This window comes from Canis lupus, chromosome 4, assembly GCF_003254725.2.
Source record: "Canis lupus dingo isolate Sandy chromosome 4, ASM325472v2, whole genome shotgun sequence".
In the NCBI taxonomy this organism is placed as follows: Eukaryota; Metazoa; Chordata; class Mammalia; order Carnivora; family Canidae; genus Canis; species Canis lupus.
The window spans coordinates 25077337-25092103 of record NC_064246.1 but is presented as its reverse complement, the minus strand read 5'-3'; the positions used below and the strand labels follow the sequence as shown (position 1 = coordinate 25092103).

The window sequence follows — 14767 nt, the reverse complement described above, 5'->3', positions numbered from 1 at the left end:
CACCGAATAAAATTTTCCAAAATTTAAATTTGCACTGTCAAACATGCAGATGAGAGAAGTCTAGAATTGTATATGGACATCTTAACAACATTGTTTTATGTTGCCTGTGGTTACGTTAAAATCTTCAAGAACATAATTTAACAAATCAAAGTATCACAAAAGTAATGGGAACATTTTCTTGTTGACACGATTTCCACATTATTTTATGTATCAAAGTATGATTGTTGGTCAGATCTGACAAAATGAACTTTAGAAAGTTAACTTTTACTTTCTGTATGACTTTTAGTTCTTCTTTCATAGAAGTGAGGATGTTTGCAAGTAATCCTCTCTTTCACTATTTCTGCATATTTTTCCATAGCTACCATGTAAGGTATTATTAAACCATGGAACAAGGAGAAATCCACTTAAACCTACAATTGGGTGGGGAAATTACCTCGAAGTACTAGTAGTCTCCAAATACATAAACACACCAGCTATCCCAGAAGGCAGAGAACAAAAAGGGCCTATCAACCAAATTAAGATGTTGATAGTACACATTTATCCATTTAAATAAACAAACAGCAAGAAGCAGTGGGAGAAACTAACAATCACAGTGTAACACATTAGGGTGCAAACAAGTTAAGGACCTCACCAGCTGAATGTTCAAATAACCTGTCCATTCACCTCAGCATCCTTCCCTGATGATGATGGTGTACGTATATTTAAGAGGGTCACAGTTTAAGCAAGGGTGCCACAGACAGTAGGGCTTAGTATCACACATACACACTGCATATGTTCCCTGAGAGAAACTCAAGAGCAAAGATGATAACGCTTGAAAAATGACCTGCTAAATAGTTAAGGTTTTATTTGCCTTTCCTGGGTAGTGTGTGGGAGGCCAGAATGAGAACATACTGTCACTGATGAGTGGACAATTTGGGATGATACAAGTATTAGCCCATTGGTATATGATCATGAAATGGTTTTTCTATCCCTTTCTATAAGTAATACTCTTATTTGTTACAACAGTTTTTCTTTAGTCTATCCTTAGCAGTCTTACAGGTTATAAGCTCATTTGTTGCTTATATATAGCACATCAGATTTGCCTATTTCCTGGATTATTTACTATCTATGCTTTTAAAAATGTTGATGACTTCTGGCTCAATCTTTTATGGTACCAGTTTACTATTTATGAATTTCATCCCCTGGTTTTTTCTTGTGTATACAGAAAAACTGAGTATTTTCAAAATGTATATTACATAAAACACACAGAGATACAGAAAATACATATTTCACATGGTATATACCATCAAGAATCATGCAGAATTAAGCAGTCTATGAAAACTTAGATGATCATTGAATTTTTATCCCTTAGACTAGATCTCATCCTATTTCAGATCTCCAGTTCATAGCATCTGGCAGACATTTAGTTAGTATAGCTCTATTGTGTTGTTAGTTGCTGTCCAATACTTGCTTCTTTAATAATATAGAGTGATAGAAAAATGCAAACCTGTATGGAGTGAAGGAGAACTCAAATGGATAAGAAAAGCCCTGGACCAAACAATCAAACACACTAAACACAAAACAAAACTCAGTACTTTCCATGGTGGGCTATCCCTTTCAACCCCTTCCTATTGTATTTCCCTAGACTTTTTAGACAGCTATAAGCTCAACCTCAATGTCCTCACTGAACAAAACTGTATCAGAATTAGATACAACTGAGCAGCCCCGATGTCCTAGTGGTTTAGCACTGCCTTCAGCCCAGGGCCTGATCCTGGAGACCTGGGATCAAGTCCCGCATCAGGCTCCCTGCATGGAGCCTGCTTCTCCTTCTGCCTGTGTCCCTCCCCTGCCCCCGTGTGTCTCTCATGAATAAACAAATAAAATCTTTAAAAAAAAATTAGATACAATTAAGACTATATTGGGATTGTTCACTCTAAAGTTCTAACTATTTTTTCATAGTTTTCTTAAAATTTAGACAAGAGAGCTTAAGTTACCAACTACTACCTGGCACAATGACTAGCACATAGCAGAAGCTCACTAAATATGTGCTTTGTGTACAAATGAATCAGTTCTTCCTATTACTGACTACCAAGGAAAGTCTGAGAAATTGACCTTCTGAAGGGAAGTACTTCTAATGTACTATTTTTTAAAACTGTGTGGTTATCCTAGACATAAATTATAATTTGGCAATTATGTAGTTGGATCATCAGTCAGATGGAAAGGAAAAGTAGTCTCAAAATATTAGGGGAAATGAAAAGCAAAACAAGATGTTCAGTCAAGGGCTAGACTGAAATTACTATTTTTAAGTAGATGAGAACCACAATTCTGGTTGTCCTATCCATAACTGGGTAAAATTTTTTTTCATAACTGGGTAAATTTAAGTTAAGATAAAGAACATTTAAAAATTGCAAAAAAACAAAAACAAAAGGCCTTCAACTTCAGTGGTTTCCAAACTTTCCTTTAAAAAAATAGTATAATTTTTATAAATACTACCACATTAATCCTTACAACATCCAAGATAAGCTTTAACCCACAGATGAAAGACCCAGAAAAGCTGAATAAATTCTCGTGGCTTCAAGGCCATTATAATGACAATGCTTGAACTCAAACTCAGTTCTTTTTTTTTTTTTCAAACTCAATTCTTATGTACTCCCATGGTCCCAAGAATAAGCCCATGCTCTTTTTTTTTTTAAGCCCATGCTCTTAAATTGTTATGTTGCCTCATTGATTGCTGAATAAGCAAATGAAATCTATCACTTGAATCACACAGATATCATTGTCTACAGAAGCATTTCTAGAATCTACTTTTAAAAAAGATTTTTACTTATTTATTTATTTGAGAGAGAGAGAGAGCATGAGCAGAGTGAGGGGCAGAGAACAGGGAGAAGTAGACTCCCTGCTAAGCAGGGAGCCCAATGCAGAGCTCAATCCCAGGACTCCAGGATTATGACCTGAGCCATAGGCCCCCCAGGACTAGACGACTAAGCCACCCAGGCCCCCTTAGAATCTATTTTTAAATTTTCTTGGGATCCCTGGGTGGCGAAGCAGTTTAGCGCCTGCCTTTGGCCCAGGGCACGATCCTGGAGACCTAGGATCGAATCCCACGTCGGGCTCCCGGCGCATGGAGCCTGCTTCTCCCTCTGCCTGTGTCTCTGCCTCTCTCTCTCTCTCTCTCTGTGTGACTATCATAAATAAATAAAAATTAAAAAAAATTTTTTTTCTTTTTTTTTTAAATTCAGGTAAAATAGACATATGCAAACTTTAATCAGTTAAGTGCACAGTGCAGTGGCATTCACATTGTTCAAGAACCATTACCACTATCCATTTCTAGAAGCTTTTCTTCTTGTAAAACTGAAACTCTATAACCATTAAGCAATAATCCCTCCTTCACACACCACCCTTGGCAATCTACTTTCCATCTCTATGAATCTGACAACCCAAGGTATCTTATATAAGGAGAATCATCAGTAGTCAGCCTTTTGTGACTAGATTATTTCACTAAGCATAATGCCAAGATTCATTCACGTTATAGTATGTGTTAGAATTTCCTTCCTTCTAATAGCTTAATATTTTCCTTTTAGCTACAGTGAATAATGCTGCTATGAATACAGGCATACAACCATCTCTTCAAGACCTTTCTTTCAATTCTTTTGGGTACATAATCTTAGTCTGCTCTGGCTGCCATAATGAAATACTATACACTAGATGGTGTAAACAACAGAAATTTATTTCTCACAGTTTTGGAGGATAGGAAATCCAAAATCCCAGGAGTAGTCAATTTGGTTCCTGGAGATGATTTTCTTCCTGGCATGTAGATGGCCACCATCCCACTGTATACTCATGTGGTGGTGGAAGGGAGGGGCAGTGCAAATTCTCTGGTGTATCTTCTTATAAAGGAACTATTTCTTCATGATTAAATAACTCATGTCCTCATTTAAGTCCCTAATAACCTCTCAAAGGCTCCATCTCCAAACACCATCACACTGGGAGTTGGGGCTTCAACATATAAATTTGGAAGGGGACACAAACATTCAGTCCATAGGATACTCAGAAGTGGAACTGTTAGATGAAATGACAATTCTCCTTGTAATTTTTCTGAGGAAGCATACAATTTCCATAGTGTATACATAATTTTACATGCTCACCAACAGTATATGGAGTTTCAAGTTCTCTATATTCTTGCCAACATAAACATAAAAAAATGTTGATGTGACAGTAGCCATCCTGATGGGTACAAGTGGGCAGTATAACTTTTAAAAGAATTAAACCTTTTATTAAAGCTAATGTACAAAATAAAAAGCAGAACAGCTCTACTTTTAAAGCAACAAATCTAGAACAAATCAAGCATCACCCTTGCCTCCTTGTGGCAGCCTCTGAGATGTTCCACCAACAATTTGAAAAAAATCTCACAAAATAGACTGATAATAGTCAATCTCATGCCAGGGGAGGAAGGGTTCAAGTTACATAGAGAAAAACTGCTATCCATGGGTATCTCTTTTAGTTTTCCTAGTTCAAATTTAAAACTTCCTAAAATCTAGGGCACCTGGCTGGCTGTTAGTTAAGGGTCTGCCTTCAGCCCAGGTCATGGTCCCAGGGTTCTGGGATTGAGTTCTACATCAGGCTCCCAGCTCAGTGGGGAGTCTGCTTCTCCTGCTCCCGTTCCTCCTACTTGTGCCCTCTATCAAATACATAAATAAAATCTTAAAAAAAAAAAAACCTCCCTAAAATCTAGAACTTGAGATAAAAGTCCTACTGAGAAATGGGAATTGTTGTGATTCAACTATCAACTGAATATTATACTGGAGGTATACTTGGAAAGACAGTTTTACCTTTAGGTTTCTAGAAACTGGAAAAATCTCATATGTGAGTACCGATGTCTTTTTACTTTGGTTCTTGTAAATGGGTTTATCTGTCTTTTAGGGATAGAGAGGATTTTTCCTATAAAATTATATTGTACTTAATAGTTTACCATTCCCTCTCTGCACATCACCACTGTGTCCCCATATATATTTTCATTATAATGAAAGCTTCAAAAGTATGGACTGAGTGTGTTAATAACTTCTAACTAACATCTCACTACCTGACATTTAGTAAGAATTTAATAAGTAATAAAGAAAAAGAGGAAGAACAGAAGAGGAAAATTTAGGACAGTGGTTAAAGAAAAAAAGAAATGGTAAGTTTCCCAATCTAACCCAAAATTTTGTAAACAAGGAATATTTCTTGTTTATTGATGTGTCTATCATGTAGCACAGAGCTTTATACATAGCAATATATGTCAGGTGAATTGCTTTGCATATGGTGAAAAAGAAAATGAATAGTCTGGCAATCAGGATTGGATTTAACCTCAGATTTACCACTAGTAACAAAATAAAAATATTGGATGAATTGCCTCAAATTTTAAATTCCACTTATTTCCTTTTTTAAACCTAGGAACAAATAAAGTATTACGAGGATACATTATTACAGGGCACATAAAATATTATGAAAGTTGTGCTTTGATAGATTGCAGCTTTAAAAGAATTATTTGTTAGGGACAGAACTGCTCCTCTCCCCAAAAATGCATATATTGAAGCTCTAAACCACAATGTAACTGTTTTTGGACAGAACCTTTAATTAAAGTTAAATAAGGTCCCATGGTGTGGGGCCCTCATCCAATAGGAGTGGTGTCCTTACCAGAAGTTAAACAAATACAAGAGATCTGTTTCTGAGTGGACACAGAAGAAAGGCTATGTGAGGACAAAGTGAGAAAGTAGCCATCTTTAAGACAGGAAGAAGTCCTTACCAGAAATCAATCCTGATTCAGGCACCCTGATCTTGGACTTCTAGCCTCCAAACTGTGAGAAATAAATTTCTATTGTTTAATCCACACAGCCTATGGTATTTTGTTATGGCAGCTCAAGCAATTAATACATAACCTAAGGACAAAAAAATAAATTATCCTCTTTCTGTTAACCTGAGCTCACAAAGGACTAGCAGGAAGAGGTTTTACAAAAACAATACAAATCAACTGCCAAACACAAAGACCTTCTCCTCAGGCCACTCCACACAAATGACCAGACTACTTTGGAGATGAATTTTTACAATTGAAAATATTTTAATAGTATGCTGAAATCTGAGCTTTAGAAGTATGTGGGAAGGGTGCCTGGGTGGCTCAATGGTTGAGTGGGTGCCTTTGGCTCAGGTCGTGATGCTGGGATCCTGCAATCAAGTCCTGCATTCCAGCTCCCCACAGGGAGCCTAAATCTCCCTCTGCCTATGTCTCTGCATCTCTGTCTCTCTCGTGAACTAAATAAATAAAATCTTAAAAAAAAAAGTATGTGGGATAATTACACTGTATGTCTAAATCAACAAAGATTTAGTTCAAAAAAATCAGAAATTGTTCAACTTTTGTCAATTTTCCACTTGTCTAGTCTTTAAAATTACTTAAATTTCAAAAGGAAAACATTAATCAATGAAAATTCAAAATGACCTAAGACCATCAGAGATGACCTACAACTACAGTGAGTAGGATTTTGAGCTAGTTTTCAAATCGCAGAGGTAAGAACCAGAGGTAGGTAGATAAAGCTTTTTACGTCCTTTGTGATTAAAAGTACACAGTCTCATTCAAGATTAGTTTAGGCTGTTGACTTGAAGAATATATATCAAAATAAATTTATCCAATTATCCCCTGGAAAATAAAGATATGGGTATATATACAGAGATATGAATTTACACATACATAAAACATGTTTATGTATGTATATATGTATAGAAAAGATATGCTTATATATCTGCATATGACACAAGAAAATCTGTGGTATCTTGTTATAGGAATGTCCTTTAAATAAATAAAAATTAAAAAAAATAAAAACTAAGAACTCCAGCACAGTAATCTGGGTTAAAGTTTGTTAAAGTTAAAATTTAACTAATCAGAGTTAAAGTACAAAAAACAAATAAGAAATACTTTCAACAGATAAAGGGAATAATATCCATAAAATATAAAGAATTCCTATAAGTCATTAACACCTGAAAAATTATAAAATAAACACAATAGATTTGATAATTAAACACATTAAACGATGTTCAAGCTCACCAATAATCAAATGAACAATTTAAATAATTTTGTTAATTAGATGGGCAATGATTGCTAAAATCTTATTCAAAACCAAAAAAACCATTCTATAACAATAAAATATAGTCTAGAATCATTTTGAATCCATTTGTTTATAACTTTTAAAATAATTAACCAACCTGTGCCACTTTAATTGAATTCTGGGTAGAGCCACCAGCATGATATTCGACTTTGAATTTTTTTACAAGTTCATCAAACCTACAAGGAAATCACAGTAGAAAAAAGTTAGCATCTCTCAGTTGTCACAATCTAATTTTTCTGATTAGAAGTAAATTAAATCGCAATTAGTAAAATATTTTGAGTTACATGATTATGTTGAATGAATTGAAATATGTATGAAAAACAACTTTGCTGAATTTCCATACTTATGAAATTTTTTCCACAAATGTACAATTATAAAAATTTAAAATATATAAACTGTCCATAATTAACCATTAAACTAAAAAAGGTAAAAATAAAAATTTATAAATTATAAGCAATGCATATTTTCCCATTTTAAGTGCTGATCTCTAGAACTCTTAAAAGTGTATATTCTAATAAGTTTAAAGTTTTAGATATCATAAAGACAATTAGTTTATAGTTTAAAAAACTGGGAAACTACACTGGGTTGTATAATTCTAGGCAAACTGCTTGCCGACATAATTTCTGTATCTGCCAAATAAAAATAAAGAGAAGTGATTTAAAGCTTTGCTACTCTGACATGTGATAAAACCCATAGAACTTCTCTCCAGGAAAATACATGCATTCACTACACATGAAGCTTTTCATAGATGATCCATGAACACCCCTGCTAATACACATACCCAGCCAAAGGGCTATAGACACTGAATAAATCTCAAAATAGATGGCATTTATTAACCTGGATATCAAGTCAATACTCATATCATGTCTCTAGCATGTTAGAGTCTGTGGGAGAAATCCAAGGGGCATAAGTATATAATTTTAATTTCAAAGGACTAAGGAGCCTTGGAGGGACAAAAGGACGAATACACATGAGAAAATAGAGAAAATGAGAAAACATCAAATTATTAAATAAAATATATGCGATGTAGACGGCAAGTGATACAGGTCAGTCAAAAAAGAAAGAGATTGGGATAGGAGTATAATATTAAAGGAATGTTTGAGTCTTGAAAAGTATTTTTAAACCTTTAAAAACTGTAAGTGTAGAAGTAGATCCTTTCACTAAAATGAAACATTTCACAGAACCTCAAAAAAAAAAAAAAAAAGACAAATACAGATATGGTTACATTAGAGATAGGAAACATGGAGTTATACCCACTCCCATACCTCCAAACACCTTGTGATTCTATCTATAAAACTCTTAAGATGCCAAGAAACATAATTAGCAAACCTCCCAGAACTTTGACAGCAGTATTTGTATACCACTAATAATACTAATGTAATACCAGTAAAGAAGACAAAGTATATAGCCACAGGTGCAGAGGTGGTTAGTTGCAGCACTTCAAGGGAAGTTCTCTTCTACTTACTTTCTAAACTAGATATCAGTTAAGAGTGATGTTAGAGATTAGAGGAGGAGAGTAAATGGGTAAAGTAAACATACAGTGATCAAATACAAGGTTCGTTAGAAGTACCACCACTTTCAAAAACCAATTCTTCCAAAGATTTTGGATCATATTTATAATGGGTTGAATTACAAATAGGTCGTGACCCCCAAAAAGATATGTCCTCCTAGAATCAGTGAATGTAACCTTATTTGGAAAAACAAAACTTAAATATTTTTATAAATATCAATAGATGAATCAATGATATGAGCAATAAAAATGGACATGGATAAAAAAATAAGATGAAGGTAAGAAAGCTGAAAACACCCAGGAAAATACCCCAAAATCAGTAGGAAATGAGATGAAAAATATGGAAGAAAAATTAAGAGGCACAGAGAATAGATTAGGTGGCCCAAGATCCATTCAAGAAGAATGAGGGGGAGACTAGAGATAATGAAGAGTAAGAAGGAAATACTAGAAAAAGTTTTCAAAAGAGATAAAAAAATATAATTGTCAGATTTGTCCAAATATGAAGCAATTCTTTTAGGGAGGGGACTAAGATCTATACTTGAACAATACCTTGTTCAATTCCAGAACTCTCCATATTAAGAGAAAACTTTAAGACCTTCTAGAATGAAAAATAAAAGATTACCTGAAAAAGAGTAAGCATCAGAATACACGAGACTTCTTAAAGAATATAGGATACTTAAAAAAAAAAAACAAAAAACATTATATTCTATGCTAGAAGAAAAAAAAAGATTCTCCAAATAGAATTCAATATCCACTCAGATTACTAACTCGTATGGGAAAATATAAGCTTCACATGTAGGTGTTGTTTTGCCTAGCATTTATAAGAGAAAAATTACTAAGCTGGAGTTGTAACAACCAAAAAGAAACATAAGAAAGAAGATAGCATGGGTTGTTAAAAAATAAAAAAAAGGGGAGGGAAGGAAGGAGGAAAGAAGGAAGAAAGGAAGGGTGAGAACTGTGTATGACTTTGGAAGTAAATAAAAGAATCCAAAAAGAAATTTAAAGAGGGCCCGTTGTATCTTATTACATGCAAAATTCTCCTTTCAGTAGCAAAAACTTTAATAAAGGAATGTAGTTTCTATTCTATGAATTCTTCCAATCATGCTACTATACAGAAAATATTTGGCAATAAGGTTTTGTTTGGTTTTCAATTTTAGAATCTATGCTGAGATAAAGCATGTAACATTTAATGACATTTACAAAATGTAAAACCATTATATATAACATTGACATTCTGAAGATGGAAGAAGGGAGAGATGAAAGAAAATGTTTACTAACTTTCTGGCCTTCAGTTAGAATCCATAAGTATCTCAAATGTTAATAATCAACTTTTCAAAAGAGATTTTAAGTACATTATTTAAAGTCATAAAATCAATCAGTAGAAAAATTAAAATATATAAAAAGCATAAAGAAGGCAATACAACTAAGACGTCAATTTCCAAACACAATTTGTAGAAATTTTGACTAAGATTGCTTAAAAATTTTTTTTCATATATATGAGAAAGCAATAATCTTTCCAAGAGTAAACTATCTAATCCTTGATCATAGTGTACATCACAATATATTTATTTAGTTCATTAATATTTCTCAGTTTCACAATTTTTGCCATAAATTTTGCACATCTTTTCTTAGTCACTATTTCATATTTTCTACGTTTTAGTACAACTGTGATATTGTTTAAGCCTAATTTGTATTTGTTGATGATATTTAGAAATAGAATTCTTTAAGATTTATATATTTATTTATTTGAGAAAGAGCCAGCAAGTATATGTGCACAAGGTGGTGGGGCAGAGGGACAGAGAAACCCAAGCCGACTCCACAGTGAGCACAGAGCCCAACAAAGGGCTCAATCTCACCACCGTGAGATCAGACCTGAGCCGAAACCAAGAGTGGATGCTTAACCAACTGTGCCACACAGCCGCCCCAGAAATATAATTCTTTATATAACAATTTTTATCTACCCAAGTTGCTAACATCTCTAATTAATTCCAATAATTGACCTGTTTTGCCATACACACATAATCATCATTTGTGAACAATGACAATTCTTTTTCTTTTTCTTGCCTTAGTGCAGAAACTGAGGACCACCATAACATGCACAGATCATAGTGGGTAGTAATAGTGTAAGTGGGCAGTCTTATTCCAAATTGTGACCTAATAAATTTTTTTTAAGATTTTATTTATTCATGAGAGAAAGAGAGAGAGAAAGACAGGGGAGGTTTGGCAGAGACACAGCAGAGGAAGAAGCAGGCTCCATGCAGGGAGCCCGATGCAGGACTCAATCCCGGAACTCCAGGATCATGCCCAAGGCCAAAGGCAGGTGCTCAACCATTGAGCCACCCGGCACCCCTGACCTAATAAATTCTAACCAAGACTGGTGAAAGGCAGGGTAGGTCTATTTCCCAAAGCTACAAGTCTCAGAAGTGTTTAATTTTTCACCTTATTTTTACTGTGTATATGCATTTCTACTAAACAGTTAAATTTTTTAAATTGTTACCAAAACACACAATATAATCCAATAAAATTACAATATACATGTGTATATTACAATTATCTAATTATCTAATACATACTTAATAATATTAATTAATATATTGTTTATATATATATTAAAAAGGTTCTGGAAAAGTACAACCAAGGTGTTAACAGTGGTTATTTCCAAATTTGGAGCAATTATGGATCTTGTACACATTTATTTTGACCTTGCAATAAGCATATAAACTGCTTTGCAACAAACACATTTTTTAATCTACATTTTATAATGGAAGAACATAAAATTTTTCCATTTTTCCATTTTATAATGGAAGAACATAAAATTTTCCATAATTATCTAAAAAGAAATACATATAGAACAAAGCTGAATAAAAAGCATAGAGATTTTTAGAGAGAAGTGAGTGATCCTGAATGAAAAAGGCAGGGAAAATTTAACATTTGAACCGAGTTTGACAGATAAGGAAGAAAAAATATTCAAGACTGAGGGTAAAACAAAAACATGACATATTCGGAGAAACAATTTAAACACAGACTAAAATATAGGCCAAAATCAAAGTAGTAAAAACTGACAACAGAAAGGTAACTCTCTCTGCCAGGCTAATAAATTTAGACATTATTCAGTAGGCAGGCAGGAATTACTAAAACCTGCTAATAATGTAAAAGGCAGACTTGTTTTTAAAAATGATGACAGCACTGTTTGGAGGACAATATAGAATAAAAGGAGGCAGATTGCCACCTTTCAAATAGTTCATACCAAAGATCAGATGTTGAGCTAAGGCACTAGAGAGAAATTATTGAAGTGAGGAAGCAATTCTGAGGTTGAAGACATAACATGTGATAAATAGCTGGAAGTGGAAGATGTGGTAGAGAGATGACAATTCTGAGATTTCCAGTTTGGATGAGCAGGTGGATGGTGTTGAGAATGGAAATACAAGAAAGAAGAAAAACTGTACTGAGCAAAGGGAATTTCTACATATTGACAAACCAAGAAACATTTCTATTTAGGGAAATGATTTTAATGAGGCAAAATTTGTTGTTTTATTTTGTTTTGTTTATCTCTTGCAGGCAATGGGCACATAAGTTACATCCTGATTTTCTCTGTACAATTTTCTAGCTGATACAAAATTTTGTTTGACTGTGAATGGTCTACCTTGTCTGGGTCAAAACTATCAATGTAGCCAATGGAAAATGCTGAGGAAAGAAGGTCTGAGTATCTTTAATGAATGAAACCAAAAATTCAGGCTAAAATACCAGTGAGCTTTGACACTAGGAGTATAATTTGATAAGTAAATAATCTAAGCAACTGTGTGAAAAATTAAGTACTTCCTAAGTTGCTTAGGGATGAAAAACTATTTAATAGCTTTACATGTTATGAGAAACTTTAACATATTTCCATTATGTGATATATCTTTTTTACGAGAAGGAGGAAGAGAGGGGCAGAGAGAGAGAGGGAGAGAGAATCTTAAGAAGGCTTCACACCCAATGCAGAGCCTGATGGGGACTTAAACTCAACCCTGAAATCATGATCTGAGCCGAAATCAAGAATCAGATTCTTTTCTTTTTCTTTTTTTAATTGATTTAAAAGACAGAACATGAGCTGGGGTGAAGTGTGCAGAGGGAGAGGGAGAAGCAGACTCCCCACTGAGCAGGGAGCCCAACACAAGACTCAATCCTGGGACTACAGGGTCCTCAACCAAGCAGAAGGAAGATGCCCAATGACTGAGCCACCCAGGTGCCCCCAAGAGTCAGATTCTTAATTAACTGAGGGACCCAGGTGCCCCTCCATTATGTGATTTTTTCTATAGGGAATAAAATCTGGCAACATTAGTACTTGATCAATTCATTCCTACTTTCTCCTTTTGGTTAAATCTCTTTGTTTGAATGGAATGGGCATATCAAACATGTCAGTCAAACAACTGACAGTGAAAGAACAGTAGCTGATCCATTTCCTACTAGTAGTCTATTTGCAAAACCCAAATTAATAAAATATATAGTTTTCATAATGTTTAAAAACTTCGAGGAAATGTTACTTAAATAAAATGCCAGAGGAAAAACTGGATTCAGTACTTATCAAACTTCTAGACAACAGTTTCCAGATAATGGAAACAAAAAAGAATAAAAACAAATTTGATATATAGAATATAGAAGTATTTAAAACTTTAATATATAAAAGCAAAACTGAACAACTAAAAAATTTTAAATATAAAGATGTTAAGCAATATGAGAAATGGTCATATTTACTTATATATTTTTAAAAATATTTTAAGATATTTTACATATTTTAGTATTAATAATTTAATTCAATTTTGAAATGTTATTTTAATATTCTCATAAGAAAGGTTAAGGCTCAGATATCTATAAACGAACGAAAAAATCAAAAGAAAAATGATAGATGATCAAAACAGAGATGTATTTAACACATTCATTATTTTTCTTTAGAAATTATTAACAGAATGGCCAGAAGAAAATATATTAACATGCCAATGGTATTTTTTATATAAACCTTTTTCCTTTTTTATATTTCCTACAATTTAATCATGTGCTTATATTCATTTTATAATGACAGTGTTTTTATTAAAGAAAAATTTAAATATAAATTAATGTCACTGGAATGTAATTCAGAATTTCTTGTGAACTAACCTTACGGAAAAAAAGCAAAAAGCAATACGCACATACCCCTAAAGAAGTTTTAATACTTGTTCTGATAATGAATAGGAGAATTTAAATTCTAAGCAATGCTTTTCACTCTCACATCACGTTATTAAATACTTTATAAACAATTGATAATTTCTGACAATTAATATATGATAGCTATCTATGTATCTGTTTTGCTCTTTGAGAAAAAACTAAAATGCAAGGAAGAGGAGAAGCTTTCAAACACTAACATCTGGCAGGCAAAGCTATGACTAACCACTACTCGTCACCTTTTTTTTTTTTTTTAAGATTTTATTTATTTATTCATGAGAAACACACACACACACACACACAGAGGCAGAGGCAGAGGCAGAGGGAGAAGCAGGCTTCATGCAGGGAGCCTGATGTGGGACTCGATCCCAGGACCCCAGGATCACGCCCTGAGCCAAAGCAGATGCTCAACCACTGAGCCACCCAGGCATCCCACCACTAGTCGTCTGATGCTAGGTTTAATATTAAATCTTTTGAGATACAGTATCACCTCAGCCTGGTACTATACACAAGAAAAGGTATCAAATGAAATGATCAAATACGGAAATTTAAAGTCTACTAAAAGATAACACTGCCTTCTGGTAAAAATGAAAATAATATTGATGACCATAATCATGCTGCTAGCAGCAGCACACAGCTTCCAATTGTGGGAAGGTGGGCAGCAACTAAATGAGTAACTTAAACATAAGCAAAGTAACATAATCTGTCCATTAGACCAAAAGACCCTTTAAGCACTAAAATCAAGGTACAACTTTTAAAAGAAATAAATGCACGATGGTATAATACAGAGATTCACCTTTACAAAAACAGTAATGGTACTAAGTGCAATGTGAGAATAAGTTATGGGAAGGTCAGTAACTGAAAATTTTAGTGGAACAGAATTAATTAATGCTATCCTGAAAAGAAAGCAGCTAGACTTTGCTGCTTGTCATTAAAGTGTACTGATTGTTTGCTAAGTTTCCAAACA

General features: G+C 33.8%; 1 protein-coding gene across 13 annotated transcripts in view; it reads right to left on the bottom strand.

Moving 5' to 3' along the window:
* ADK (adenosine kinase) overlaps positions 1–14767 on the bottom strand; it is a 506333-nt gene that overhangs the window by 332504 nt on the left and 159062 nt on the right. For all 13 annotated transcript variants that reach the window (XM_025434871.3, XM_025434878.3, XM_049108811.1 and 10 more), the window contains one exon: positions 7210–7288. In XM_025434871.3, the coding sequence (XP_025290656.1) occupies positions 7210–7288 (79 nt within the window). The remainder of the gene's footprint in view (positions 1–7209; positions 7289–14767) is intronic.